This window comes from Delphinapterus leucas, chromosome X, assembly GCF_059928025.1.
Source record: "Delphinapterus leucas isolate spDelLeu-1000000601 "Yukka" chromosome X, BTC_Dleu_Yukka2, whole genome shotgun sequence".
NCBI classification, from domain to species: domain Eukaryota; kingdom Metazoa; phylum Chordata; class Mammalia; order Artiodactyla; family Monodontidae; genus Delphinapterus; species Delphinapterus leucas.
The window spans coordinates 4,409,810-4,436,671 of NC_143150.1; the positions used below are offsets into that span (position 1 = coordinate 4,409,810).

Here is a 26,862-nt window from a genome sequence, read left to right on the forward strand (position 1 = left end):
TGTGAGAAGGAATGACTATGAATACAGATTAGAGATCGGGCCGCTGACCATGACCACGTCCCTGACAGCATGTGGAGGATGCTGCCTGCAGACATGCAAGCTTCTAAATAGTGAATTTTAAATAAAATGCTTTCTCCTCAGTGTCATTAAAACACCCCAGCGCTCCGTCTCCAACACACACATCCGCGGACTAACGCTGGGCGATACCAATACTCAGCTACTTCATTGCGGCCAGCGGTTCCAATGCACGTACACAGCAGGGCTCAAAATACTTAAGATCACCACCTGCCACTATGGCCTTCACCCCTCAGCCCAACGTGAGACAAAACGCTTCATCTTCCAACAGGAAATAACCGCGGAAACTTACAAAAGGCCTCTTCCAGCTGAGCAACAATTTAACATTTTAACAATCTACGTGCCAGAGGTCAAACCACTGGAAGACGGGTCTTTTCTTCTGAGGCATTTAGTCCTTGGAAGCAGTTGATTCCATCAGCCTGCCCTGCAGGTACCCCATGATGGAAACTGCAACAGGAGCCCAGCCATCTTCCTTGGAGTGTTTGGTTTCTTGAAGTCAGGGGGAAAAAAGGACACTGCTCCCTCCTCCACACACCCCTCACTGGGGTCCAGGAGAGGTTGCTAGAGCTCAAGACCACCTCGATTGTTGAGCAGAACAAATAATGTTATTGTATGAGTTCTGGGGGGTAGCCGCGAGGGGTGAAAGGAAAAATAAAGCCCAAAAGGTTTTTTTTTTTTTGCTGTTTACCAATGAATTTCACACCCACAACGTGGAGGGTAGAGTGGGAGACCAAACGCAAAAACAAAAACACCCTACACAGTAGTCAGCCTTAATCCTAACCACCCACCTTCCGGAACCTCTGAAAGGTGCTAAATCTTGCTTGTGCCATGACCTCAGCGCCTATATTCAAGTTTTTTTTTTAACATCTTTATTGGGGTATAATTGTTTTACAATGTTGTGTTAGTTTCTACTTTGTAACAAAGTGAATCAGTTATACATATACATATGTTCCCATCTCTTCCCTCTTGCGTCTCCCTCCCTATCCCACCCCTCTAGGTGGTCACAAAGCACCAAACTGATCTCCCTGTGCTATGCGGCTGCTTCCCACTATCTACGTTACGTTTGGTCGTGTATACACGTCCATGCGTCTCTCTCGCTTTGTCACGGCTCACCCTTCCCCCTCCCCATATCCTCAAGTCCATTCTCTAGTAGGTCTGTGTCTTTATTCCTGTCTTACCCCTAGGTTCTTCATGACATTTTTTTCCTTAAATTCCATATATATGTGTTAGCATACGGTATTTGTCTCTCTTTCTGACTTACTTCACTCTGTATGACAGACTCTAGGTCTATCCACCTCATTACAAATAGCTCAATTTCGTTTGTTTTTATGGCTGAGTAATATTCCATTGTATATATGTGCACCTTAATGCCTCTCAGACACAAACAAAATCATGCAGTAGCTTCAAGTAGCCCTCTTCCAATCTCCATCCTCAGGCGGCTGGCCACAGTAGGTCAGTCGTTTACCAGATTCACCAGGAGGCTAGTCACCAGATACCATGGAGTAGGTTGTCCTCCTGCTAGAACTGCTGTGAGTCAGACATTTAGACTATCATAGAGCACGATTTTAGAAATGTAATACTGTTTATTTAACTTCAAAAACATTTCAGCACTCTAAACATACAAAAAAAATAACAGAACATTGCAGATCGTGTTTAGTACAGAACGTTCTTGAACTTCCATCAATGCAGTGGCTCTTGGCTTTGCTGACAATGAAGAGTTCTATGGTTTGTTTAAGAAACAAACAGTTTAAAACTACTGCACTTCAACTAAAAAGGATCCAAAACACTTCTCATGCCAGCTGACCCCCCCCCTTTTCCACAGCTAAGAATGGCAGCGGGATGCTATGTCTCTATATACAGAAACAAGACAACCTGAAGCTAAATGGATGCCCACTGCAGTGTCCACAGGTCCAGCCCCACAGTGCACGCCCTGAGCTACGGCCTCTCCGGAAGGCATCGCTCCTACAGCCTCCACGCCAAGCAAGGAGCGTCAAGAGTGTGTCTCGGTTGCTCTGTTCTTTTTACAAACTATAGATATGTACAGTTGAGAACTCGGGATTCCTAGCCAATGACCAAAGAGTTAACACAACCACCTCACCAATTAAAGAAAGAAAATGCCAGAAACATCTTTAAATGCCTTGTCACACCGACAGCAAAGTGCACAGAGGAGAACACGAGAGCCTTTTCATTTTAAAAATGTTTGGAAATATGTACAACTTTGATACAGTTTCCGGGTGCTCCAGACACCCATGGCCACTTCACGTAAACCACTGACAACTGCTAGAGCACTCTGAGAGACTACGATATAATCATGATCCAACTGGGTAATTCAACCTAATGGAGGCAACAGGCACACCCCAGGCGAGAGCTGTGGCCATCCCTGCGCCCACTACGCTAAGGTAATTCACAAGGAGACAGGCCAACAGTTCCTTTTATTCATCCTCCTCGTCCTCGTCCTCGTCCTCGTCCTCGTCCTCGTCCTCTTCATCTTCCTCTTCCACCTTTTTCCGGGCAACTTTAGCAGGGCCCTTGGCGCCATCAAACTTCCCTTTAGACTTATAGTCTGCGACATCCTGGAAGGAACAGGGGCACATTCCAAATGAGCCAAGGGTAGAAGCAAAGCCCTCCCGGCCCCAGAATAAGAAAACGAGGGAGGAAGACAGGGCTGCTCTTTCAAGTATTTGTTTCCAGATTCAAGTTGGGTTCTCAGCCATTGCAACTGCAGAATGAATGGGCGATCAAGGGCTCTCAAAGTCCCGTGAATAGCACTATCAGACCCTCTGCCCGGGGCATCCCACATGATCCAAGTTCGAGGCCTGCCTGAAAAGCTGCCCCAGATACAAACATCGGTCAGAAGCCAGACCACCAGCACACCAGGCTGATGTGGAGCGGAGACGGTTCCTGCAGCCTTCCACCCCCGGCCCAGCCACAGCCAGGGCAGCTGACTGCTCACCCCATCCAGGCTCCCAGGGGCCCCAGCCCGCGCAGGGCACACTGATTCCCCTTCTCACCTTCTCGTATTTCTCCTTCAGCTTTGCTGCCTTGTTGATGTATGGCTGCTTCTCGCTGTCACTTAAGTTATTCCACATCTCGCCCAGCTTCTTTGCCACATCTCCAATAGAGATGCCAGGGTTTGTAGATTTGATCTTGGGGCGGAATTCAGAACAGAACAGGAAAAATCCAGACCTTGGAGGGGAGAATGGTATACATTAGATGAGAACCCACCAAAATGGGAGCTGAAGTCGAAATCCCGTGTTCCTACCACTATGACTCCTGCCACGTGAAGAAATGTGTGATGCCATGCACAATGTTACAAAGTTGTAGGTACCAGAATGCTTAAGATGCTTCAGAAATATATGGTGCTTCCTCAGTTCCTGGGAAGAGGGGAGAGAACGTGCCCATGGACCCTGACACCCAGAACTGGACTGTCTGCCTCCTTCCCAGTGGAAAGGCCGACAGCCAACCAGGCGCACAGCTCACATGCACAGCCGTAACTCCGGACTTCCCTGGCCCTGCATTTTAAAGCTCAAAGTACAGAATGTTTTGCAGAGGTATCTCAACATTTTTTAGGTAAAGTTATCTTTTAAAAAATCTTTCAAGCAGAAGGAAAGCTCTTAACTGTTATCCTGAATCCTACAGTCACTTACGGTGGCCTCTTGGGAGCATTCGGGTCCTTCTTCTTCTTGCCTCCCTTAGCTGGTCCGTAATCCTTCATTTCCCGATCATAGCGCACTTTATCGGCCTTTGCCATTTCATCAAATTTAGACTTCTCTTTCCCAGACATTGTCTGCAAAGAATAGGACCTGTTAAATTCCTCAATGCAGTGAGCACATACCTGTTCAGCTGTCCTGTAGTTAAAGTGGCAGCTGCTATAATTACTTGCAAAAGGGGACTTAAACCCTGGTAGAGTCTTCGAAAATAAAAGCACACATGCAAAGTTCTAAAGACAGGCAAGATGAGTCTAAGAGGAAGAAAACAGCCACCTGGGGTTACACTGAAGGTAAGTAAGCACAAAGTGTGAAATCCAACTAGGACTGGCTTGAAAGACACAAGAGAAAAATACCTTCCACCTCTCGGAGCATTTCTTGGAAAATTCTGCAAAATTGACAGGGACCTCGGGGTTTTTCTTCTTATGTTCCTCTCTGCACGTCTGCACAAAGAAGGCATAAGCAGACATCTTGCCCTTTGGTTTCTTGGGATCACCTTTACCCATCTTGACTAATGAAAGGAAGAGAGAAAGAAAAACAAATACAATGAATATATACAAGATATACCAAAGGTGGCCATTTAGGAAGAACCCTCCTCCCCCCAGATGCCACTTGCAGCTGAAGGAAGAGTGGGGAGGAAATCAGTTTCACTGTCGCATGTCATTTAACTTTTGACCAGCATGAAGTGCGCTGGTTTGCGAGTTACTTCTCTGAGAGACATCAAGTTGTCCAAATGGAACCAACCCAAGTGGGGTGGCTCAGAGGTATATTCCGACTCAGAACTACCACGTTTTGAAAACGAGAATCACATAATGGGGAGGACACATTTGTAGAGGGCGCAGGTGGATGGCTGAAGCTTGAAACCAACGACTTAAGGCTAGCTGGTCATCTGCTTTACTATGTTAGAGACAAAAATACTGTCACCACTGCCAAACACAAGATCCAAGCAGCAGAAGTGCAAAGAGGGAACATTTGAAATTTCACTATTTTTGAAGCGTTCTGGCTTATAGAAATGGCTTTTACAAGAAGGGTGAGCTGGCAAGTGAGCAGATATCCCTTGTACTACTAGTTCAAATCTGTCACTTCATCGTTACCTAAAGAGGGAGGGGAGACCAAAAGGGGTAGTCTTGCTCGTCCGTAAAGCGGAACGCATGTCCAGCCAGGAACACTTTCTCCAAAGTTTCCAAATAAAAATGCAGCTGCGGCGTGTCATCGTCCCTGTCCCACCCCCCCTGCTTCCCGCCATCTTTTCCTTTTCCCACACCCAAGGTCATCACGCAAAACTAAAGCGCTCCCCTTCGCAGGGACAGACCGAAGGGCTGAATTAGGGCCCCGCGGCGGCGGCATGGGTGCGGCGGGACGGGTCGCGGGGGAACCCCGGGCCGGCCATGGGCAGCCGGGCTCGGCCCCGCGCTGGGTCACCGGGACACACATAATTCACCTTCCATTTTGTCAAAAGCTTCCTGATGAAAGAAAGTGCCCCTGAAATCCGCCGCTGCCACCCCCGGGAGGCGCACGGGGTCGGGGGCGGCGGCGGCGGCGGCAGCGCGCCGGGGGCGCGGAGCCGGGCGAGCAACGGCGGCGGCGACGGCGGCGCCAGCCGTGCCTCCGAGCCCCGTTCGCTAAAATGGCTGATCCGCGCGCGGCCGGCGCAGGCGGCGGCGAACAAAGCGGTCCGGGCCCCGCCGCCGCCGCCGCCGCCGCCTGCTCGCCAGCCCCCACCCCGCCCCGCCCAGCCCGGGGCTGCGGGGGCCGCGGGCCGGAGCCCCCCCGCCCCCGCCGGCGCGGGGCGCACTGCTCCGGATAACAAAGGCACCCGTGCGGCCATGACGCTCGGCCGCGCCGGGGCCCGCGGCGGCGACCCCGGCTCTCCACGCCTCCGGCCGCAGGCCGCGAGCGCCGGGGCCGATCCCGGAGCCCGCCCGGGAGCCGCCGCCGCCCACCCCGCCCACCCGCCCGCCGGTCCTCCGCTCGCCCGAGCCCAGCACCGCGCCAGCCATGTTCCGGCGGCGGCGGCGGCGGCGGCGGTGCCCGGCGGGCAGGAGAGGAGCGGGGGGCGGCTGGCCCGCGCCCGCCCACCACGGGCCGCCGGGCGCTCCCGCGACGGCCATGTTAATGCAGAAGCAGCAGTGCAGCCCGCGGGTCTGCACGGCGCCCGCCGAGCCCGGGAGTGAAGTTTGCCTGCGCCGTAGCCCCCGGCGGGCAGCGATCGCCCGCCCCCCGCGGAGTCCGTCCCGGGCCGGGGAGCACCGGCCCCCTTCCCCGGGCCGCCGCCCCGCGCCGGGACGCGCGCCGCCCGAACCCGCAGCCGCCCCTCGGCTCGCGCCGCCGCAGCTGCCCAAACCTCTGGCTTCAGGGGGCCTCGGTCCCTGGGCCGCTGCCCCGGGGGCGTCGGCCGAGGGTGGCTCCGCGGAGGGAGCCCAGCCCCGACAGCGGGGGAGCTCAGCTTGAAGCACTGAAAAGTTGAAACACCTGAATTGCTCCTTCCTTCCCGCACCTAGCAAGAAAGGAGGCGAAGGGGGAGGGAAGGGCGCAGGGAGGAGAGGCAGGGGGCGGCGGCGGAGCGCGCTCGCGGCGGCGCGGGCCGGAAAGTTGTGCGGGCGCTGCGGCGGCGGCGGCGGCGGCGGCGGCGGCGGCGGCGGCGGGCGGGCGGGCGGGGCAAAACGTACCTGTATTGTTCGCTAGTCTGGGCAGCGCAGGGCACGACGCGCGGCTCAGCGCTCCACAGCCTCGCGCTAGCTGCCTCCACGAGAGCCGCCTGATTGGCCAGCGGGCTCCGCCGTTTAAAACAGCCTCCTCGCCCGGCCATTGGCCGCGAGCCTCATGAATATTAAACAGGCGCGGGCGCCCATTGGGCGCGGCCGCTGGGATCATTCATTCAAACAGAACAACCCGCCGGCGCTGGCTGCAGAGGCAAAACAGAGGAATAATAATAATCTCGCTGTCCCACCCCCCGCACCCCCGTCTTCGAACAGAGCTGGGATCTCAAAGGACTTTGGAGAGGTGGTCCCGCCATTCCCAGCGGCCTCGGCCTCTGGTGTCTGGAGGGCGAGGTCGAGCCCGGCTGCGCTGCTCTCTGCTCCCTCTGCGCCGCGGCCTGTGAGCCCCCAGCCCCGACCCCTGGCCCCCAGATAGCCCCCCCCCCGCCCCGGGACACCTCCAGGGATCAACCGCGAGGGTCGACGGTCCTCCACCTCCACCGAGTTCCGCCGTGACTCTGCCGCTGGGGCCTGGCGGCAGCTCACTCTCGAATGCCCGGCGGAAGGCGGCTGCTCGCTCCGGAGACCTCTGGGTTTCAGCACTCTCACTCCCCTGCCCCGCCTGAAAAGCACCTGATTCTCCTCCCGCGGATCGCGCTCGACTACACTCTTTCCACTAATTGCCGGAAAGTCGATCTGTGCTGCAATTGCGGAAGCGGCGAGCTAGGTGGGCTAGAGGAGGAAACCGGAGTTTGGCAAAAGGAGAGAAATCGTGGGAAGTAGTAGTTTTGCGGGCGGGGAGTCCCCTCTTCACTGCCTCAGTTCAGGCCCGCGTTCCCTTTGCTCTTCTGACACACACCCTGTTGAAGAATAAAAGTTCTTGGAATAAATGAATGAGATTTGACTTGGCCTTGGCTTTGTCACTGGGTGGTATGGCCTTGAGCCAGTCAATTCTTTTGGGGGGATTCAGGCAATGGTTTTCAAAATGCGTGTGTTGAGGGGGACAGTGTCACCTCTAAGGGATGTTGGGAAATGCTCCATTACTGGGATATGCTGCTGGAATTTAATATGAGGACGGGATGGCCAGGGATGCCAAATGTCCTGCCTTGTACAGGAGAGTCACACAGGAGGAAGAAATGTCCCTTTCCAGATGCTAGTATCAGGCCTGTTGAAAAATATCTGAGCGCCCCATTCCCTCTTGGAGATACCATGAGCATCCTGGAAAGAATGGAAGAAAAAAGGAAGGGGGAGAAAAAGGAGCACATTTCAAGGGTTGAAATTTAGAGACAATAGTAGAAGAGGCATCATGAGTTTCTATCGAAGTTCCCTTTCTAAAGCACTTTGGAAGGCCAAGATAGCCAGCTATTTACAATTCCCATAGTTAGAGATGAGACCCACCAAAAGATGAGTTTTCCAAATGCTGTTTCCAGAAACTGTAGCTGAGTTTGTGGTATGCAAGGGAGCTGACCTCACAAGACACCTGCCTCCCCACCCCCACCCAGCTCTTGCCAACTCCTCTGAATGTCCTGGGCAAGTCTGAGCCCCTGCAGCTGGCACTGCTGGGCTTCCAACATTAGGGATCCAACTGAGACCAAAAGGCAAAGATAGTGCTCTTTTGACAAGAGCCACAGGTATCGAGTCAGTTTCCTAGGTCCCCAACATACAGACTCTTAGGAATGCAGACATCTTAAGGCTCCCTCGTCTAAGGGTCCCTGTTAGAGCTAGCTGAGTGGTTGCCTACCTTCTGCTTGCATACCTCCACTCACAGTGAGCTTACCACCTCCCTTCTGGGCTGTCTTTTCCATCTGGGGCTATCTCTGAGTCCTGGGGCCACCATCCTACACACAGTCCAATCCCTTACCCTTCAGAGATTTCACGGCAGGCCAAGTCTCTTCTCCAGGCAGACAGCTCCAGCTTCTTCCACGATCAGGTTCTCAGGGTCTGATCTGCCCAAGCCACTCCCCCCTCTTCTGTTTCTACCCTTCCCAGAGGGGAGCAGGGCCTCCACTTATGGTCTAACCAGTCTACAGAGTGCCCTAGCCTCTCAATGTTGTCAGGCCTTTCTAGGCCAGAGATGGGAGTCAGGGTCTCAGGAGGACAGGGGCCTCCTTCTGGTCCAGCCACCGCCTGGTGTCCTGGCCACAGTGGGAAGCTGCCCTTAGAAGTTGGCAAGCACCAAGCTGGGGGAACCGGAGTGGTCAGCTTCAGAGCCCACGGGCACGACTTGGCAAGCCCTCGAGTGGTTGGTGAGGGTCACACTTACAAGCACAGGGAAGTCACAAGCAGCACGTGTGTACACACTCACACCCAGGGCATTCCCAGGGGCAGGAGTTTGAAAGCCAAGCCAGAGAAATAAGAGCCTCTCCCAGCCAGAAGAGAGCTTACGGTAAGTGGTGTCCAGACATCACCGTCAAGGCCACCTCTTCCCTACCCGCTGCCTCCGATTTCTGTGTATGTACTTTGAATGACGAAAGGCTTCCTCCCATTCTTCAAAGGAAGAATTTTCATGTCTGCTCCCAAGAAAGCCACTCCTCTTATCAAGTTGAAGCACTTGGCCTGAAGCTTCGACCTGTGGTCACGCTGACCCGTGCCAGAGATGTGAAGGCTGTTGCCATGGTTCCCTGACCTGCCCCCAACAAACACACATATCACCCCCAAGTCTCCATGTCTCCTTCAGGCCCAGTCTCCCCAGTTCCTCCATCTATTCCACATGAGCCTCAGTTGGGAGGCCCCTCGCAGCCTAGGTTTCTCCTCAGCACGGCCTGTCTGTGGCAGCAGCTGGAGCACAGGCAGTGCCTGGTAGGTCCCTACCTCAGCAGAAACTCTCTCATAATTCAATCCCACGTACACGTCTTGAATGTCTACTAATAAATAAATAACAGAAGGGAGATGGGGTGAAGCGGGGTTGGGACTGGAGGGCAGGGGCGAGGCAGTGGCTTTGGACTCTGTCACTGACTTCATGGTGGGCCTTCTGCCATGTCACCTCAGCTCTGCCAGCCTCAGTGTCATGTGTCAAAGGTGATTCGACCTGCGTTATCCACCCCAGCCACTGTCCAGTCTGCTTGTGAGGGTGTGTGTGAAAGTGATCTGACTGTCACCTGTAAAAGGCCACCCAGGGCACGGCTAAGAAACAGCCTGGAAGGTGAAAAAAGTGACAGAAAGTCAGGGATGCCCGGGCATGGCGTGGACTCAGGGCTTCCAAGGCCAGTTGCCTCTTCTGTCTGCAGCAAAGTTCAGTGCCCAGTGGCTTGGCGTCGCTCCAACTGGTCAAGGCGCTGGAAAGCGCTTTAGCTACATCAATCCCCTTTGAGGTCAGGCCCATCCACGCAGGAGAATCTCAAACCAGAATCCTGTAAGCCACTTCGCTGCCTGGAGACGTTAGGAAAATATTCCAAGGCAATAGGAAATATGACAGAGTGTGGTAAAGAGGTTTTCGATGCCTCTCAGTTCAAGACCCCCTTCCCCCAAAACTAAGGGGAATCTTCATCATTCAACAAAAATGAAACCCTGGTTCCTTAGACCTCACCGTCCCCCAACCCCACCCGAGGCCTCCATCTGAGCACCCAGGGCTTAAGGGTGACATCCCCGAGGCCCATCCAGGCCAGCCTCCTTTGAAGAATCAATGGAAACGCGCCAGGGTGGATTTCGGGGGCAGAGGTGGGGTCAGGTTGTTGAATCACTTAAAATATGTTAAGGGCACTTGCTGTGAAGATCCCACAATGAGCACAGCCTTTCACTAGTAAACTGGGAGCCTCTGTAAATTCCAGTCTTCACAGGTAGGGAGTCTAACTGCTGGCTTCTAGGCCTTCCCAGGGCCCTTGCCCCACTCTGCTCACTCCCAGGGGATCTGGGGCCTCCCCTGGCGCCTCCACCTCACCTTCCCTCTGCTCTTGGGTGGGAGTTACATTCCAGCTGGGCTCTTTTCCCGAAGAGAGGAAAGTGTTTTCCTACCAAGGCTCTCCGGCTCTCTTCTAATGGGATTGTAGAGCATTAGAGGCACTGGCACCTCGGAAGCCCACTAGCCCAGGCCCCTCCTGCCACAGAGGGCCCCCCAGGAGTCAGTGGCTGAGCAGGGGCTGGAAGACTGGTCTCTTGACCCTTAGTGTCACACTTGTGTTACTCTTTTTTCTTTTGGCCGCGCCGTGGGGCTTGTGGGATCTCAGTTCCCCGATCAGGGAGCAGGGATTGAACCTGGGCCCCTGGCAGTGAGAGCGTGGAATCCTAACTACTGGACCACCAGAGAAGTCCCACACTTGTCTGTCTTACTCTTTTTTGTTTGTTTGTTTGTTTTTTGCGGTACACGGGCCTCTCACTGTTGTGGCCTCTCCCGTTGCGGAGCACAGGCTCCGGACGCACAGGCTCAGCGGCCATGGCTCACGGGCCCAGCCGCTCCGCGGCATGTGGGATCTTCCCGGACCGGGGCACGAACCCGCGTCCCCTGCATCGGCAGGCGGACTCTCAACCACTGCGCCACCAGGGAAGCCCTGTCTTACTCTTAATAGCTCAGCTCCACTGTGGATGCAATAGCCATTGGCGAGGTGGCAGGGGCAGCCAGCGCCCTCGAGAAGAAGGGGTTCCAGGTGGGGAACAGATGGGAGGGCGGGGCCAGCCTGCTCCACCTCGCCTGCCCCCGAGGCCATGGGTCAGACCGCCGCGGGAAGGGAGTGCGGGAGCCACGATACTGCCCACACTGCTGCCCTGTGGGCACACAGTCCTCCTCCATGCAAGGCCATCCCGAGTCAAGGACGTGCCAGGTGGGCCAGGGTTCCTGGCGAAGATGAAGATGAAATGAAGGGTCCCTGCTCTCCCAGGCACCCAGTCCTGGGAGAGCTGTGATGGGGGAAGGGCAAGGAGGGGAGGAGAGACTCAGTGGGGTCACCTCCGCTGACCCAGCCCATTCCGGGAGCAGCCCTGCCCTGTCAGGCCTTGAAGACTTTACCCACTGCTGGGTGACTGGGTCTAGACCGCCTCACCCCAGACCCCCTCCCATCTAGAGCGCAGCGCCAGATTCTCAGAGCCGCCCCGGGTTTCTGACCACCTGATACCACAGGCCCTTCTGTGACCGCCCAAGTGATGCAAAGGCCCGGCTCTGACTCACTGAGCAGCCAATGGGCCAGCATCCCCCTCTTTGGGAAACGGTACAAACTGTTTCTCCTCACTTGAACCAAAGGGATTCCTGCGGTGGGGAGGGGAGAGCTGAAGATTGCCACTTTCGGGATAGGAGTTGTTGCTTTTAAAATGCTCCCCGCGCCCTTTTTCTGGGCCTAAGTTTCCCGTCATGAGAAGGAGGGGCAGCGGCTGGTCCCTGGCATCTCTTTGGGCATCATCGTTCTTAGGATGGCCGATGGGGCTTCACAAAGAGAGTGACTCTGCCATCTTCACCCACCCTGCCCCTCCCCCCAAACCAAAACGAACCTGAAATGTGGCCTTGCAAAGGCCCTCCACATGCCCAGTCCTCTGGGAAAAGGGCTTTAGAAACAGGCCCAGTGGCCAGTGATAGAACCTGACTCTGCCAAGGATGACCCCTGTCATCAGCATACATGTCATCTGCCCCAGCAGCTTCAGTCTGTCTCTGCACAGCGGCCGGAGGCAACTTGCTAAGTCAGACCCTGTCCTTCCGCTGTTCAGGACCCTTGGACCTTTACCCTGTCCCCTCAGGGTACAGCCCAAGTCACTCCCCCTCACCACACTCACCTCTGATTCTATCTCTCAAGTCTCTCCTCACCCTGCCCCCACCTCACTCGGGAATAGCCACCCCAGGCCCTTGGCACATGCCCTTCCCTCTGCCTGGGATGATCTTCCCCCCTATATCTGCGAGGCGCTTGCCCTCACCTCCTTTAGATCTTTGCTCCAATGTCACCTTCCCTGACTACCCTATTGAAAACTGAAAGCTGCAATTCCGCATCCCCTGCCTTCCTTCCCCCTGCTTTATTTATCCACGTGCACTTAACACGAGCTCATGAGCTCACTCACTATACCTTCCCATTTGTCTTGCTGATTGTCAGCCTCCCCACTGGACAGTGAGCCCCATGAGAGCGGACACTTCTGTCTGCTCTGTTGTCTGCCATCTCCCCAGCGTGTAGCACAGAGCGGGGACTCCATTCAGATTTGTTAACAATGAGTTTTCCATCGACTTTGACCACTTACATTCTTAAGGCAGAGTCCCCACCCTCAGGCAACTCGCAGTCTCCAGAGAGCAGACACACCAACAGCAGTAAACGGGTGGAGGATGAAATAAATGTCAGCAGAATAGAACAAGCGAAGGCCAGAGGAAGGTGGAGTGGGTCTGGGAAGGCTTTCTGAGTACAGGAGGTCACGTTGAGCCTGGCATCCAGGGTTAGTGAGGGTTCCACGGGCTGAGAAGGAGCAAATTACCGCAGGCCATGGGGAAAGCAGGACCCGTGAACGGAGGTGTGAAAGTGTGCACTGAACTGGCGTGAGGACTCGAAAGCTACTGTGGCCAGGAAACGGGGCAGTAAGAGCCGCTCTGGAGACACAGAGGTTGTCCTGGCAGACACAGTAGGTTTTCAGAGGCTCCGGAAAATGGGCAGCCATGGCAGAATTCTGAGCAGGTGGTGACCCAATCAGAGCTCCATCTGAGAAAGCTCTCCCCTGTCGCTGCGGGGGTGGGGGGTGGGGGATGGGCCAGAGGGGCCCAGAGGCTGCTGTGGGCCTGGATTTGAGACCTTGGCAGCGAGGGTGGGGAAAGTAGCTGGATTCGTGACCTGCCCACCTCCCAGCCAGAGCCAGCGTGATCTTTTTTCAAATTGTAAATCTAGCTGTCACGTCAGCCCTCCATGGCCTCTCCTCCCCACTTCTGCAGACCAGAGCACACCCTGCGTGCTTCTGCAACCTCTTCCCCACCCTCTGCTCCCTAACCCCAGCTCCCCTTCACTCTTTTTAAAAAATATTTATTTATTTGGCTGCAAGATCTGCGTTGCGGCCCGCGGGCTCTCTAGTGCGCAGGCTCTGGAGCGCACGGGCCGCGGGATCTTAGTTCCCCGACCAGGGATTGGACCTGCGTCCCCTGCACTGGAAGGCGGGTTCTTAACCACTGGACCACCAGGGAAGGCCCCCTTCACTCTTAATGCCAGTTCCCTCCACAGGCCATCCTCTCTCCCATCCCTGGGAGTGTGTGCTTACTTGCTATTCCTGCTGCCTGGGACCCGCTCCCCCTTCTGCTCCTAAGCAAACGCTGCTACCCTTGAGACCTCAGCCCAGCCCCCAGCCAGTGAGGGGACATCCCCTGCCCACACTTTCCTTGCTTCCCTCTGGTCTCCTTTGTGGCACGATTGCTTGTTGAGTGTCTGTCTCAATTGGGCTTCTGCCCAACGAGCACATGGCTGGGGACCCAGGAGACAGTCAGAGAAATACTAGATGAATGAGCAAAGGCCTGAGAAAGCAAAGGCATGCCTGTGTTATCTGATGCTGGTGTGGAGGGAAAGCTCTCGCAGAAGGAGGCGGCGGCCCTCTCTGATTGGGGGGAGAGGTGATGAGAAAACTAGAGGACCAGTGCCAATTCCACAAAGGACTTCACGCAGCCAAGCAGGGGAGTTGCATGTATCTACCCCACTCGTGGAAGACAGCCCAAGGCAGGACCCTTCGGCTGCCTGGTACCCAGGGCAGTGCTGTGGGACCGCAGGGAGGGTGCGGACTCCCATTCTTTGTTTCTCAGCCCTGGAGTCCTGCGGTGGATTTGCAGCATTCACTAGGGCTCTGCCTCACAAAGGGAGCTCCCAAGTCCGAATAGCACCGCGGAGCATTTCGGTCAGGTGTGTGGGAAAGAGCAGGGGCCACATGCCAGCCGTGCAACTCGGGCAAGCAACCTCGGCTCTCCATCCCTCAGTGTCCCCATTTGCACAAGTGAGAGTAGTAATAGTGCCCACATCATAAGTTGTTGTGGGATCCTGTGAAACACTCAGTGCGATGTCTCACTCAAGAAGTGTTCACGGTTCTAATGGTCACCTTGGATCTCACTTTGAGCTCTTCAGACAATGCAGAGGAGTAGCAGTCAGAGGACGACCCAAACATAGGCGGCACAAGCCTGAACCATATTTGTCCACAGCCAAGAAACAGCTGTCTATGCTGGGAATTGCATCTTCCTCAGCAAATCAGCTCTCTCTGGGCTGTCTGCGACCTGAACTATAGGATCAAGACAAGCTGGACCGGTGCATCTGAATGCACGCCCCTACACCCGCCCTCACGCCCACACCAGTCCTACACAACATTTGTCCTCTAAATACCTGGTGGGTTCCTGGTCCTGAGTTCCCGGCACCTGAGCAGGGAGTGGGGAGGGGCCAGAACCCTAGCAAGGGGGCAGGTAGGACATGGTACTGTCATCGCCAGGTTCAGAGCAAGGACTGAGCTCCTCATCTCCCAACGGCCCCACCTCCACGGCCTGCAACAGAGTCTAGGCTCAGCCGGCCAGTGTTTGCTGTGAGGGAGAGTTTTGTCCAAGGTAGAACTAATGTGCATTTTTGAAATGGACATCCTAGGTAATTGACAAGGGCCAACCTCACTGTTGCCTTCTGAGGCGCCAAGGAATATCACTTGATGAGGTACTGGGCAATAGCTCTGCATTTCCAAATCCAAACACACAGAGGTATCTTAGAAGGACTATCATCCTAGGATCACAGGCAGGGGCTCTGCCCTCCGCTCCTCCACAGCTGCAGGAGGCCTTGGAAAATCCCTAGACAAACCCCTGACCCTCACTGACGCTCAGTCTCCCTTTCTGGACAGTCAGGGAATTGCACTAGATACTAGATGATCTCCAGGGCGCTGGAGCCTAAGCTCCTCGTGGGCAGCCATCCTCCCGCCCGCTTTCTCAAATGCATAGAAGAAAGCACGCTGTAAATGCCCAGTGAATATTGGTCGAATGAATAAATGGGTGGAGATGCTCGGATTCTATGGTCTTGCGGTGAGGTGGATGTTCATACAAGAGTATGTTTCTATTCATAAACGCATCTCCTTTGCTTGGTAATCTTTGCAAATGATTCTAGACACATTTTTCAGTATGATGTGACTCTCAGATCAGCCTGCCTTGGGATGTTTCAAGTAAAAGCCTTCTTTTTTAACATGATATATGTAGATTATCATCTTAACTTTCCACTTACTTTTGGATATGCTCGTACCGGACCTGCACATTCACTGGTTATCAGAGGAAAGGACAACCAGATAAAATGCTAAGGGTAAGGAACTGTAAACATAAACTACAAATGGCCCAGGTCAGATCAGAGAACATGACAATGATGACGGTCGAATGCTACATTGTATTTTGTCCCTTAACAGTTTACAAGGTGCTTGCATATCTGCTATCTAGCTGCACCCCACAAAGGTCCTGTGAGATATGTAGGCATATTTTGAAAAACAATTGAAATGGATTGAAAGCAAGTGTTTTGACAAGGGCACCAGGCCATCAGGAGCTGTATCGGGAGTCAATCAACGTCTCCTGCCTCCCTGTCTTTTTAACAGGCTTCAATGTTGGAATATTTCCCGAGGGCAAACAATGACCATCCAGGAGCCTTCTGCCTGCCTACAGCCCCAGAGAGAAGGGCAGCAAAAGTCAAAGGGACTGAGGGCAATTGTTGCAGTCATCAGATGAGCGATCCCAGGACCTCACTCCACTGTGTCCCAAACCAAGTTCCTCACTTTCAGCCCTTCCCCCAACCCCGTCCTGCCTGGCTCCCATCACTGCTTCATCTCCCGCATGCGTGCTGTCCCCAAACCCTGGCGACTCACTCTTCGAAATACCTCCCAAATCCAGCAGCTTCTCCGCATCCCACTACTGAGCCGTGATCATCGCTCCCCCTGGGCCGCCGCGACGGACCCCTAACTGGCCTTCCTGCTCGTTCTCCACGCCAGCGACCCAAGGGATGTTTTATAAATGTACATTTGTCTTGTTACTGCTCAGTTTAAAATCCTTTCGTGAGTCCCTGGAACCTTGAGATCAAGCCACAGAAAGACCCCCTCAAGATCTGCTTGGATCCAGCCAGGTTCCTGCCGCCCTACCCCCAGTCACACGCGGAGGTCCTGCGATCGTCCTCAGCACCGTTCACACCCTTGTTAAGGGCCTGAAAGCCCCCGGTGTTCTAGTTGTTTCTGTACCTGCCCCAGGGATACAACAGCCCACTGCCCCACAAAAGGTTTGGCCCCTGCTAGGATCTTGCAGTAAAGTTTGAGTGAGGTAGAATTGGCTCGCCGGTGTTGAGAGATGAGGGGGCAGCATTTGGTAATGAGTGCCGCCAACTAAAAGCTCTGAGACAAAAAACAAGGGTTAGGAGAGAGACCCGCAGTGGCCTTGCTGCTGCAGCCCCTGCCGCTGCCGCTGCGGCCTCTGGGAAATGCCTCCCGCTAGCTTCCTGCCTTTAATCTTAGCAGAGAGATGATGATAATGATGAGCCAAGGATCACACGGAAATCCAGCTTCTGGAACACTTGATTGGCGGATCTAGAGCAAAGAGAGGGTCAAATTGGGCGTCACCCTCTCTCTTCCAGATCTCGCTCCGCAATCGGGGTGCTGGTGATTCTGTGATGAGCTCGGCGTGTGTTGCTAGCTAATTTAAATATTTAGGATGGGTTCTCAAATCCCCTCTTAGCATGCCGGGGTGTTGACACTTGATAAATCATAGAACTTTACAGGTGGAAGGACCATTAGCATCCTAGCGAGGGTGTGTCCTGGTGGGCTAATGACCCCGCGAGCGTACAGCCTTACCGGCAGATTGTTTTGACAGCTCCGAACACAAACTTGTACTTACGGCGCGGAGCGTGGCGGGTGCAGAGGTCAAGAGCACGGGCTTTGTTTATTTATTTATTTATTTATTTTGGCCACACCATGCGGCATGCGGGATCTTAGTTCCCCCGACTAGGGATCGAACCCGCACCCCCTGCTGTGGAAGCGCAGAGTCTTAACCACTGGACCACCAGGGAAGTCCCAAGAGCACAGGCTTTGGAATCAGGAGTACCTGGGTTCAAGTCTCACCTCCATCCCTTCCTCGTGCCCTTGGGCTGGTTGTTGAATCTCCCTGTGCCTCAGTTTCCTCATAAGTAAAATGGGTCTGATAAGACCCACCTCACGGGGTAGTTGTGAGGATAGCAGAGTATAAAGGATGGAGTTCGCTTAGCCTGTGTCTGCGCAGATAAGAAGCATTCAGTACATGTGGTTGCCTTGGAAAGGTGAAATTCTGGGCTATCTTTTATGTTGTTTCTTTATACTTTTTGACCCTAAGCAGGGATTACTTTATGACGAGAAAAAAAATAGAAGGGGGAGAAAACTATCCTTGCAAAAAAAAATTTTTTTCAAACAGATTCTAGAAGGTACCGCTGCGAGGCCTTGCAGGTGTTCTCCCTATTGTCAGAAGGCAGACAGATGCTGCCGGGTCACAGGGCAGAGGAAAGAGGCCAAGCTGGGAGACAGGTGCCGGGACTGTGGTCTCGAGCCCTGGGACCAGCACCGTTGCTTCCCTTTATGCTGCCCGGTGGCCATGCGTGGAGCACAGCATCTTCCGGCAGCCAGGCCAACCAATGGAAAACCAACCCATAACTCCCATGAGACTTTCATAGAAATAAAAGCACCCAGGTTGGGTGGGGTTCTCAAATCTACATGCATTCGTGATGAAAGAATGAAGTTTGAGTTCCCTACTTCTGAGCTGAATGAAAAAATAATGCTGTATTTTTAGGTTCTTTAAGGCATGGGAATATAGAGAAGGCTACTAAGTTGGGAATTTGGGGGAGACGAGATGATTCTTAGAATCTTATTGTTGGAAAGGTCTGTGGTTGGCTGCAAAATGGCCCCCCAATAGACATCCTTGCTCTAACCGTCAGAACCTCTGAATGTTAACTTATATGGGAAAAAAAAAAAAAAGCTTATGGAGATGCAGATGTGATGAAGTTGAGGATACTGAGATGGGGAGAGTATCTTGGATTACCTGGATGGGCCCTAATGCAATCGCATGTTGCCTTATAAGAAGAGGCAGAGGGAGACTAGACCGACAGAGGAGAAGGAGATGTAAAGACAGAGAAGAGAGAGATTTGAAGACAGAGGTCTTGACGATTGGATAGATTCAGCCACAAGCCAAGGAATGTCAGTAGCCGCCTGATTTTGGACTTCTGGCCTTCAGCACCAGAGCAGAGTAAATTTCTGTTTTTTCAAACCACTCAATTTATGATCATCTGTTATGGCGTCCACAGGAAACAAGTACAGGCCCTTAGAGCTTACCTAGTCCAGTGGTTTCCATACCTTTTCAACAGCAAAATCAAGGACTTTTGGAATGAAATCATGTGCCACAGGCTTTTGAGGTAACGGATGAATACAGGGGCAGTGGTTGACAAAGGGGGCAAGATCCCTACCTGCCAGGTCTCCTTTCTCCGTGGGGGCTCCTGAAGCACCTCCCAGAACTTTCCACCAACAGACTGTGAAAACACATACCTAGTTCCAAGCACCTCATTTACAGATGGGAGCCTGAGGTTCTGGGGGGCTGGGTGATTGGCTGAAGGCCTCTCTTGGTAGGCAGACAAGGAATATTTGTGAGGAGTAAACGAGGTAAGCTACCTCGGTCTGCTCCTTCGTCTTCCCTTTCCTGTTGGACTAAAACCCTGTCTCCCAGGCAAATAGCTAAGGATACATTGGCGTCTCTAGACGACTTTCTGTTTTGAACAAGGACTGCCAACTGTGTCAAACGCGGCAAGGCTCAAATGAAATATTCGTTCACGAAGAGCACAGACCTTGAGCAGGCTGTTAAGGCATCTTCAGAGATGAAAAACCACTGCTTGATTCCCCACCTGTGTTTGGAAATTCAGTCTTCCGGGTATGCCTGTAACAGGAGGGATGAGGCGGACAGGAATGAATAGCAAAATTAAGCAGCTGTTAGTGTACCCGAAAATATGAATCCTTAAGTGGATCAAAGAGAGCCCAGACAAGAACGCTGCTGAATGTCACAATGAGATTATTCTTGTTGCTAGATTCAGAAATACTGAAGGTCAGTTCTGCTAAAAGGCCTTTGTAGGGGATAAAGTAAAGGTTACAGTAAAATGTAACCCGCCCCCCTTTCCCGCTGGCCTCGGTACTAACAGACAAAACATTCTTTTCTTCCCAAGCATAGCCAAGAAGGACGGCATTTTCAAAGGGAACTTTACAGGGAACTAAGAGGAACCCAATGGGAAAGAAGCAAACACGATCCACCAGCCCATCCCCACAGGCTAAAACGGCAGACCAAGTACCAAACTGATTCGGAATCCATGGTGATTTATATGACTGTTTCCAGGGCCACTGGCCTCGTTCTATTTTGCACTCCTGCTCCTTGATCAAATGCCATTGGGAGAAGTATTGTATCTGGTGAAAGGGAGGCAGGGTGTGTTCTGCGTGTTCCAAGAATGAACAAAACCATGGGAGGGCTGAACCAAGACCAGTGGGTGAGCCAACGACGATGTCAGGGAACGGCACATGGCATTCGTGTGGCTTTCTTTGTTCCTTGGAGTTGCTAGGGGGGTGTCCTCCCTCCACTCTGGAGGCCACGTGGTTCCTCCCTTCCCAAAAGGAAAGGAAAGGTGAAGCTCACTGGCATAAGGATATCTTTACGCAAAACAAGCCAAGGCCCTTCCAGAGTGGGGCAGCCTTCATGAAATGACTCATCTGGGACTTCTACTTTCCTCGGTTTATTTTGGCCTTCAGGTAATGACGGTCCTCAATTCGTGGCATCACCATCACTGGTGTGTGAGGTCCCACTCTGGCTGGATCAATCCATCCACCCATCTAGTCCCTGTAATTCCTGTTTGCCACCCCAATTTCCCTCCCCTCAGCAGCAAACACTTGAGTGTGTGCTCTGGCAGACGTGTAGGGTAGTGGGTCCATGTGTTTTCAATAAACACAAGTGCGAGTGTCCTGGAGAACTTGTTCAGTGTCTTCCTGGGTCCCTTTTCCACTCAGCCCTGTGTATGTTACCACTCCATGCTGCTGCGTGTTTCAGTCTATTGCTTGTAACTGCTCGTTTACTTCTCCTTTTCCCCAGTGGTAAACACCTAGGTTGCCTCTGACCCTCTGTTAGCACAGCAATGCGTGATGATCTCCATCCTTGTGTGGGTCCGTGTAGGCTGCACACTGCGTAATGGCCTCCGAAGATATCAGGTCCTCATCCCTGGAACCTGTGATGTGACCTTAGATAGAAAAAGGGACTATGCAGATGTGATTAAATCAAGACTTGGGGGCTGCAGAGGTGTTTCACCTACCAGGGTGGCCCTGAAGGGCAATTGCAGAAACCAGGGGGCTGAAAACAACAGACATTTACTCTTCTGTGGTTGCAGAGACTAGAAGTCCAAAATCAAGCTGTCAGCAGGACAAACGGCATCTAAAGGCTCTAGGGCAGGACCCTTCCTGCCTCTTCCAGCTTCTGGTGGCCCCAGGTCCTCGTTCCTGGGTTTGTGGCAGCATCCCTTCTGTATCTGTCTCCGTCTTCACAGGGCCTTCCTTATGTCTCCATGTGTCTTTTCCTCCTTTGATTTCCTAAGGTCACCTTCTGAGGTTCTGGGGGAACATGAGACACTATTCGACCAGTACACATGTATTCTTATAAAAGGGAGGGCAGGTAGATCACACACACACACACACACACACACACACACACACAGGAGGAGGCGATGTGAAGATGGAACAGAGACAGATGTGAAGATGCTGGCCTTGAAGACTGCAGTGATGCGGCCACAAGCCAACGAACACCTGCAGGCACCAGAAACCGGAAGAGGCAAGGAAGCATCGTGTCCTAGAGTGTTTGGAGGGAATGTGATCCTGCTGACAGCTTGATTTCAGCCCAGTGATACCGACTTTGGACTTCTGGCCTTCAGAACTATAAATTTCTATTGTTTCAAGCCACTAAGTTTATGATAATTTGTTACAGCAACCATGGTGAACTAATAGCCCCTTTGTGGGCCCGCAGGAGAATTTCTTGGGGTTGTACCCAGAAGGCGGATTGCTGGGTCAGTGTGGACATGTACACTTGACCTGAGTAGGTGCCACCAGGTGGCTGGCTTTCCAAAGCAGCTGCACCAGTCTAGCTGGACTCCCACTAGTAGCACACAGTGGTTCCCCTTTCTCCTTAGCCTAGCCAACGCTTGGCATCATATAGCTGCTTTTTGCCAATCCGACATGTGTGTATCCTATCTCATTGTTTTAATTTGCATTTCTCTGATTACTAATGAATCCGAGCATCTCTTCACAGACTTACTTTCTAGCCTTTTGGGTCTCTTTTTCTGGGAATTGCCTATTCATATGCTTTGCTCACTTTCCTGTTGGGTCTTTTTCTTGTTAGTTTGCAGAATTTTCATGTGTGTTTTACCCATTAATCCCTTGTCAGCTCTAAACAGCAAATATCTTCTCCCCGTCTGTTGCCTGTCTGTTAACGACCTGTGCTGTCCTTCATGGAAAGAAATCCTGAATTTTGCTGTAATCAAATCTCTCTAAAGCAAGCCTGTCAACAGAGTGGGGGGCAGAGCTTGTCAGGGACTGTTGTGCAAACAAAGTAAGTGCATGTGTGTGCGTGCATGTGTGCACACGTGCACACACATACATGTACAACATGGGCCATGCATGAGCAAGCATCTCCAACTGCATGTCAACCCCCAGGGCTCAGTGTCTCACCCACTGTTTGCGATGAACTGCTCCCCTGCTCTTTCTGCTGACACTAACTGTCCGGCACCATGCTTCTCGGACTTGGGTGTACATTAGAATCACCCAGAGGGCTTTGCTAAAACCCAGATTCCTGGGCCCACCCCCAGAGTTGCTGAGTCAGCAGGTCTGGAGGATGGCCTGTGGTTTTGCCTTTCTGATCAGCTCCCAGGGGACGCTGCTGCTGGCCCAGGGACCACACTTGGAGAGCCGCTCGGGGAGAGTCCCCAAAAGGTCAGTGACTTGCCCACGGTCACACTGGTGGCCAAGTCCAGATGGCCTGCTCAGTGCTCTCTTCATTTCTTCATACACTCACCTCAAAAGGACTCTTTTAGGACACACACGTGCCCCTCCACGGCGTGGGGACTTGCTGGTGAATGGCCAAAGGGACTCCCGGCAGCCACCCTCTAGTGTGTTCCACTAGCACCGCTGTCATCACGGCTGCTCCAGTGGAAAGAAGCCAGGAGGTGCCCGGAAAGCATCCAGGGGACACAGTAGCCCTGCCTTCAGTCATCAGTTCCTTTCCCACCAGGGCCACCGGCTGTGTGCAGGAGGGGAGCGCCGCATGGTGGAGGGGGAGGTGTAGACAGGACTCACCTCTCCCACCCCACAGCCTGCACCAGGCTTGTCCCTGCCCTACCTCCCCCCATCCTCCCTCTCCTGTCCCCCCTGCCCCTGGAGAAGGCATGGAGACTGGGTCCAGCCTCCTGCTCCGCCTGGTGTGTTCCCTGAGCTGGGGGCAAAGGTTGGGAAAAGCGGGAGAGAGAGTGCTGGAGGGGGGGGGAGGGCACTGGGGGGGAGGGGGAGGGGAGGGGAGGAAAGGGAAATAGAGGAGGGAGAGGAAAGGTGGGAAAGGAGAACAAAAGAGAAGGAGAAGGGGGGAGGTTAGGGAGGGAAACAGACGGGGAGGGAGGAGAACAGAGGTGGGAGGGGAAAGGGGAGGGAAAATGCGGAGGGGGGAGAGGAAAGGGGAAGGACGAGGATGAAGGGACAGGAAAAGGGAACAGCCTTGGCGAGGCGTCTGCAGGGAGGCCGCTGGATGGGGGGAAAGGTCCCTGGTGTCTCCACCAGAATGTGCGCTAGGAGGCTGGCCTAGCCTCCGGAGTAGGGGGCAGGCTTTGGAAAGGGTGACATGCCCTCTGGAAAACAAGCAGCACACCAGGATGGTCCCCACCCCCTTGCCGGCCCTCCCCCTCAGTCCTTGCCAGCTCTCCCCATCTTGCATTCCAGGTCTTACTTTCAATTCTAAAAGTCCAGCCTTCCCAGGTTCCAGTAAAAAACTGACCAGCCTGTGGAGATGGGCAGGCCATTCAGAGAGCCCAGGGCCCTGGGATTCCCCCACCAGGCCAGTCCAAGCCTCCACCACTCACTGGGCCCCCACCTGCACCAGGCGCCGTGGAATGAGGTCAGGCGCAGGCCCTGCCAACTGGGCTCAGGACTGGGTGCCCTTACATCAGGTGGTGGGGAGAAGGGCAGGGGGACGTGGCCTGGAATGACCCTTAGGCTCCTTGGCCTGCCAGCCTCTCGTCTCCTGAGCCCCCAGCTGCCCCCAGCTGCCGCCACCACCTGCCCCCTGAGCCCTGCGGGTCACCCCAGGAACCTCACAGGATCTCATGCAAATGGACTCCTGGGAAGACTCTGTCCTCTCTCTCTCTCTCTCTCCTCATTCACCCAAACACATGATTGAGTTCCACCATTTCCCAGGCACTGAGCCAGGCCCTGGGGCTTTCTCCCCTCAGAGAGAGGGACCTGTTATTTCAATGGTGGGGATGGTTCCAGCACAGCCCCAGCTTTCCGGACTTTCCCCAGATCCTGTCTTCCCTTGGCTCCCCTAGTACCGCTTCGGCCAGACTTCCTGGCTGCTGGGTCCTGACAGTCTCTCTTCCAACAAACTGTCAAGCCAGCCGGGCCTCAGCTTCAGCACTTGCTCCAGCTGGGGAGCCAGATCAAAAGATACTGTGCAAGTCCCACGGCCCTGACCAAAGCGCTCCCTTGAACCGCATTCCTCCTCTGCACTCCCCGCCCCACTCTCCACGCCCCTTTACACACACACACACACACACACACACACACACACACACACTCTCTCTCTCTCTCTCTCTCTCCTCTTCCTCAACTCCTGCCAGCCCTCAAGCCCCTGCCCCAGCTTTACCTTCCTCCCTTCCCAGCTGCTCCTCCCGGGCTCATTCAGATTCCTCCTCCTTCACCTGTCCCTTACAGGTCAGCATCCCGATAACAAGTGTTGATGAAGATGCGGAGAAACCGGACCCCTCACTCACTGCTGGTGGGAATGTATCAATAAACTACTTTGGAAACAGCCTGTCAGTTGCTCAGTAAGTGAGACAGAGAGCTCCTATATGACCCAGCAATTCCGCTCCTAGGTATAGACCCCAAAGATCTCAAACAGGGACCAGGATTGTCCACCAAACAGGGATTATACATGAACGTTCATAGCAGCGTTATTCATCGTAGCCCCGAAGTGGGAATAACTCAAATGTCCATCAGTGATGAATGATAAACTGTGGTCTCTCTATACAAAGGAATATTTTTCAGCCATACAAAGGCACGAAGTACTGACACAGCTGCAACATGGGTGAACCCTGAAAACATTACGCCGAGTGAAAGGAGCCAGACACAAAAGCCCACATATTGTATGATTCCATTTATAAAAAGTGTCCAGAGTAGGCGAATCCAGAGACAGAAAGAAGATGAGCGTTCACCAGGGGCTGGGGGTAGGAAGGAATGGGAGTGACTCCTTAGTGGGGAGGGGGTTTCTTTTTGGCCTGATGAAAAAGTTTTGGAATTTGATAGCGGTAGTGTTTACATAACACTGTGAATGAATGAAATATTGCTGACTTGTACACTTTAAAATGTACATTGTATGTCTTGTGTATTTTACCACTGAAGAAACATGTCGACATCCAGCTCCTTCCCTTGGCCCTTTTCTCTCACTCCACACCCTTACTCTGCCAGCAACATTCAGCTCAGGTGCTGTATCCTTGGGACGCCGTGCAACCTTGCCTCCCCATCCACCTGTCCAACGATAACACTCTCTTTCGTCTCTGCTCCCCCAGCATCCTCTGCTCCAAGAGCCTGGAATAAGCCCGGAATACAGGCGGTGCTCAAGGCATATTTGGCCAACCAGTGAATAAGCCACTGAATCCAGTCCCACCCCCACAACTAACTATAACAGCTTCTTCCCCCAGTACAGGGACAAGTAAACAATTAACTCCAAAATAAACCTTTGCTTGGGGGCCCAGAATCCACATCGAAGCCACTGGGTTTAGAGTTTAGAGTTCAAACTGCAGTTCATTCAGCCAGCCCACAAACATCTTTCTGAACACCTCCTGCGAGCCGGGCTCCAGGCTAGGGACTTGCAGGTTGTGGGAGAGTAAATAATGCCCCCACGGGCTTCCCTGGTGGCACAGTGGTTGAGAGTCTGCCTGCCGATGCAGGGGACACGGGTTCGTGCCCCGGTCCGGGAAGATCCCACATGCCGCAGAGCGGCTGGGCCCGTGAGCCATGGCCACTGAGCCTGAGCGTCCGGAGCCTGTGCTCCGCAGCGGGAGAGGCCACAACACTGAGAGGACCGCGTACCGCAAAATAAAATAAATAAATAAAAATAATAATGCCCCCAAAGATATCCAGGAACCTGTTAATGCTACTTTATATAGCAAGTGGGATTTTGCATATGTGATTAGGTTAAGGATATAGAGATGGGGAGCTTGACCTGTGTTATTCAGGTGGGCTCTAAATGCCATCACATGTAGCTTTATAAGAGGGAGATTTTATGACACACACGCAGAAGAGGAGGCCGTGTGAACATGAAGGCAGGCGCCAGAGTGATGTGGCCACAAGCCAAGGAATGCTGGCAGCTACAGAAGCTGCGGGAGGGCAAGGAACAGATTCTCCCATAGAACTTCCAGAGGAACTCTGACTCTGCAACAACTTGATTTCGGCTCAGTGAGACCCATTTTGGACTACAAGCCTCCAAAACTGAGAGAGACTCAATTTCTGTAACTTTAAGCCACTAACTCTGTGATAATTTCTTATGACAGCTACAAGAACAAGGTCCAAGCTCTGCCCTGGAGGCACACCTGTAGGGTTAAACTGATAAATTCTGCAAGAGAGGGATAAGTACCCAGATGCAGACACGTCTCCCACGATCTTAGGATGCTGTCCTGGGACTAGGGAGCTTCTGGGAGGTCACCATTCACTTTTAACACATAATAAACCTAGAGCTGACCATTTCCCCTTGCTGGGTCCCAGGTTGAGATCTGGGTTTCCTGTAACAGCTTCCTGGCCCTCCCCCCGCACCAACCACGTGGGTTTCAAGATCACTTCACCTCTCTAAGTTTAGTTCCTCAGCCATAAAACGGGGGTCCCACTGGATCTACTTTATGGGGCTGCAGTGAAAATTCAAGATGGTGGGTGTGAAACCATTAGGGCAGTGCCCGCCCTGTAGTAGGTGCTCTCCTAGGATTAGCTGCCATTACTCTTTGGTTCTAACCTCCATTGCTGTAGTCTGCTGAATAATGCCCCCGCCCCCGATACGTCCATGCCCTAATCCCTATGAATATGTTACCATACAAGGCAAAAGGGACTTTGCTGCTGAGATTCAAATAAGGATCCTGAAATGGGGAGATTGTCCTGGATTATCCAGGTGGGCCCAATCTAATCACAAGAGTCCTATATAGGGAATAGGGAGGCAGGAGGGTCAGACAGAAGAT

At 53.3% G+C, this 26,862-nt stretch overlaps 1 protein-coding gene across 1 annotated transcript; it reads right to left on the reverse strand.

The window, feature by feature from the left end:
* Nucleotides 1-1,628: 1,628 nt before the first annotated feature.
* Nucleotides 1,629-6,553, reverse strand: HMGB3 (high mobility group box 3). The gene is made up of 5 exons (XM_022561138.3): nt 6,452-6,553; nt 4,139-4,293; nt 3,723-3,862; nt 3,087-3,261; nt 1,629-2,648 (listed from the first exon to the last, which is right to left on the reverse strand). The coding sequence occupies exons 2-5, from the start codon at nt 4,286-4,288 to the stop codon at nt 2,508-2,510; spliced, it is 606 nt and encodes a 201-aa protein (XP_022416846.1). The 5' UTR covers nt 4,289-4,293; nt 6,452-6,553; the 3' UTR covers nt 1,629-2,507.
* Between the last annotated feature and the right edge of the window lie 20,309 nt (nt 6,554-26,862).

Excerpts from the sequence above, each read along its gene's own strand:
- HMGB3 (XM_022561138.3), bottom strand. The coding sequence starts at position 4,288 with ATGGGTAAAGGTGATCCCAAGAAACCAAAGGGCAAGATGTCTGCTTAT. Across the intron at positions 3,262-3,722 it reads AATGCTCCCAAGAGGCCACC|GTCTGGATTTTTCCTGTTCT; the intron begins GTAAGTGACTGT and ends CTCCCCTCCAAG. Across the intron at positions 2,649-3,086 it reads TGAAGGAGAAATACGAGAAG|GATGTCGCAGACTATAAGTC; the intron begins GTGAGAAGGGGA and ends TGTTCCTTCCAG.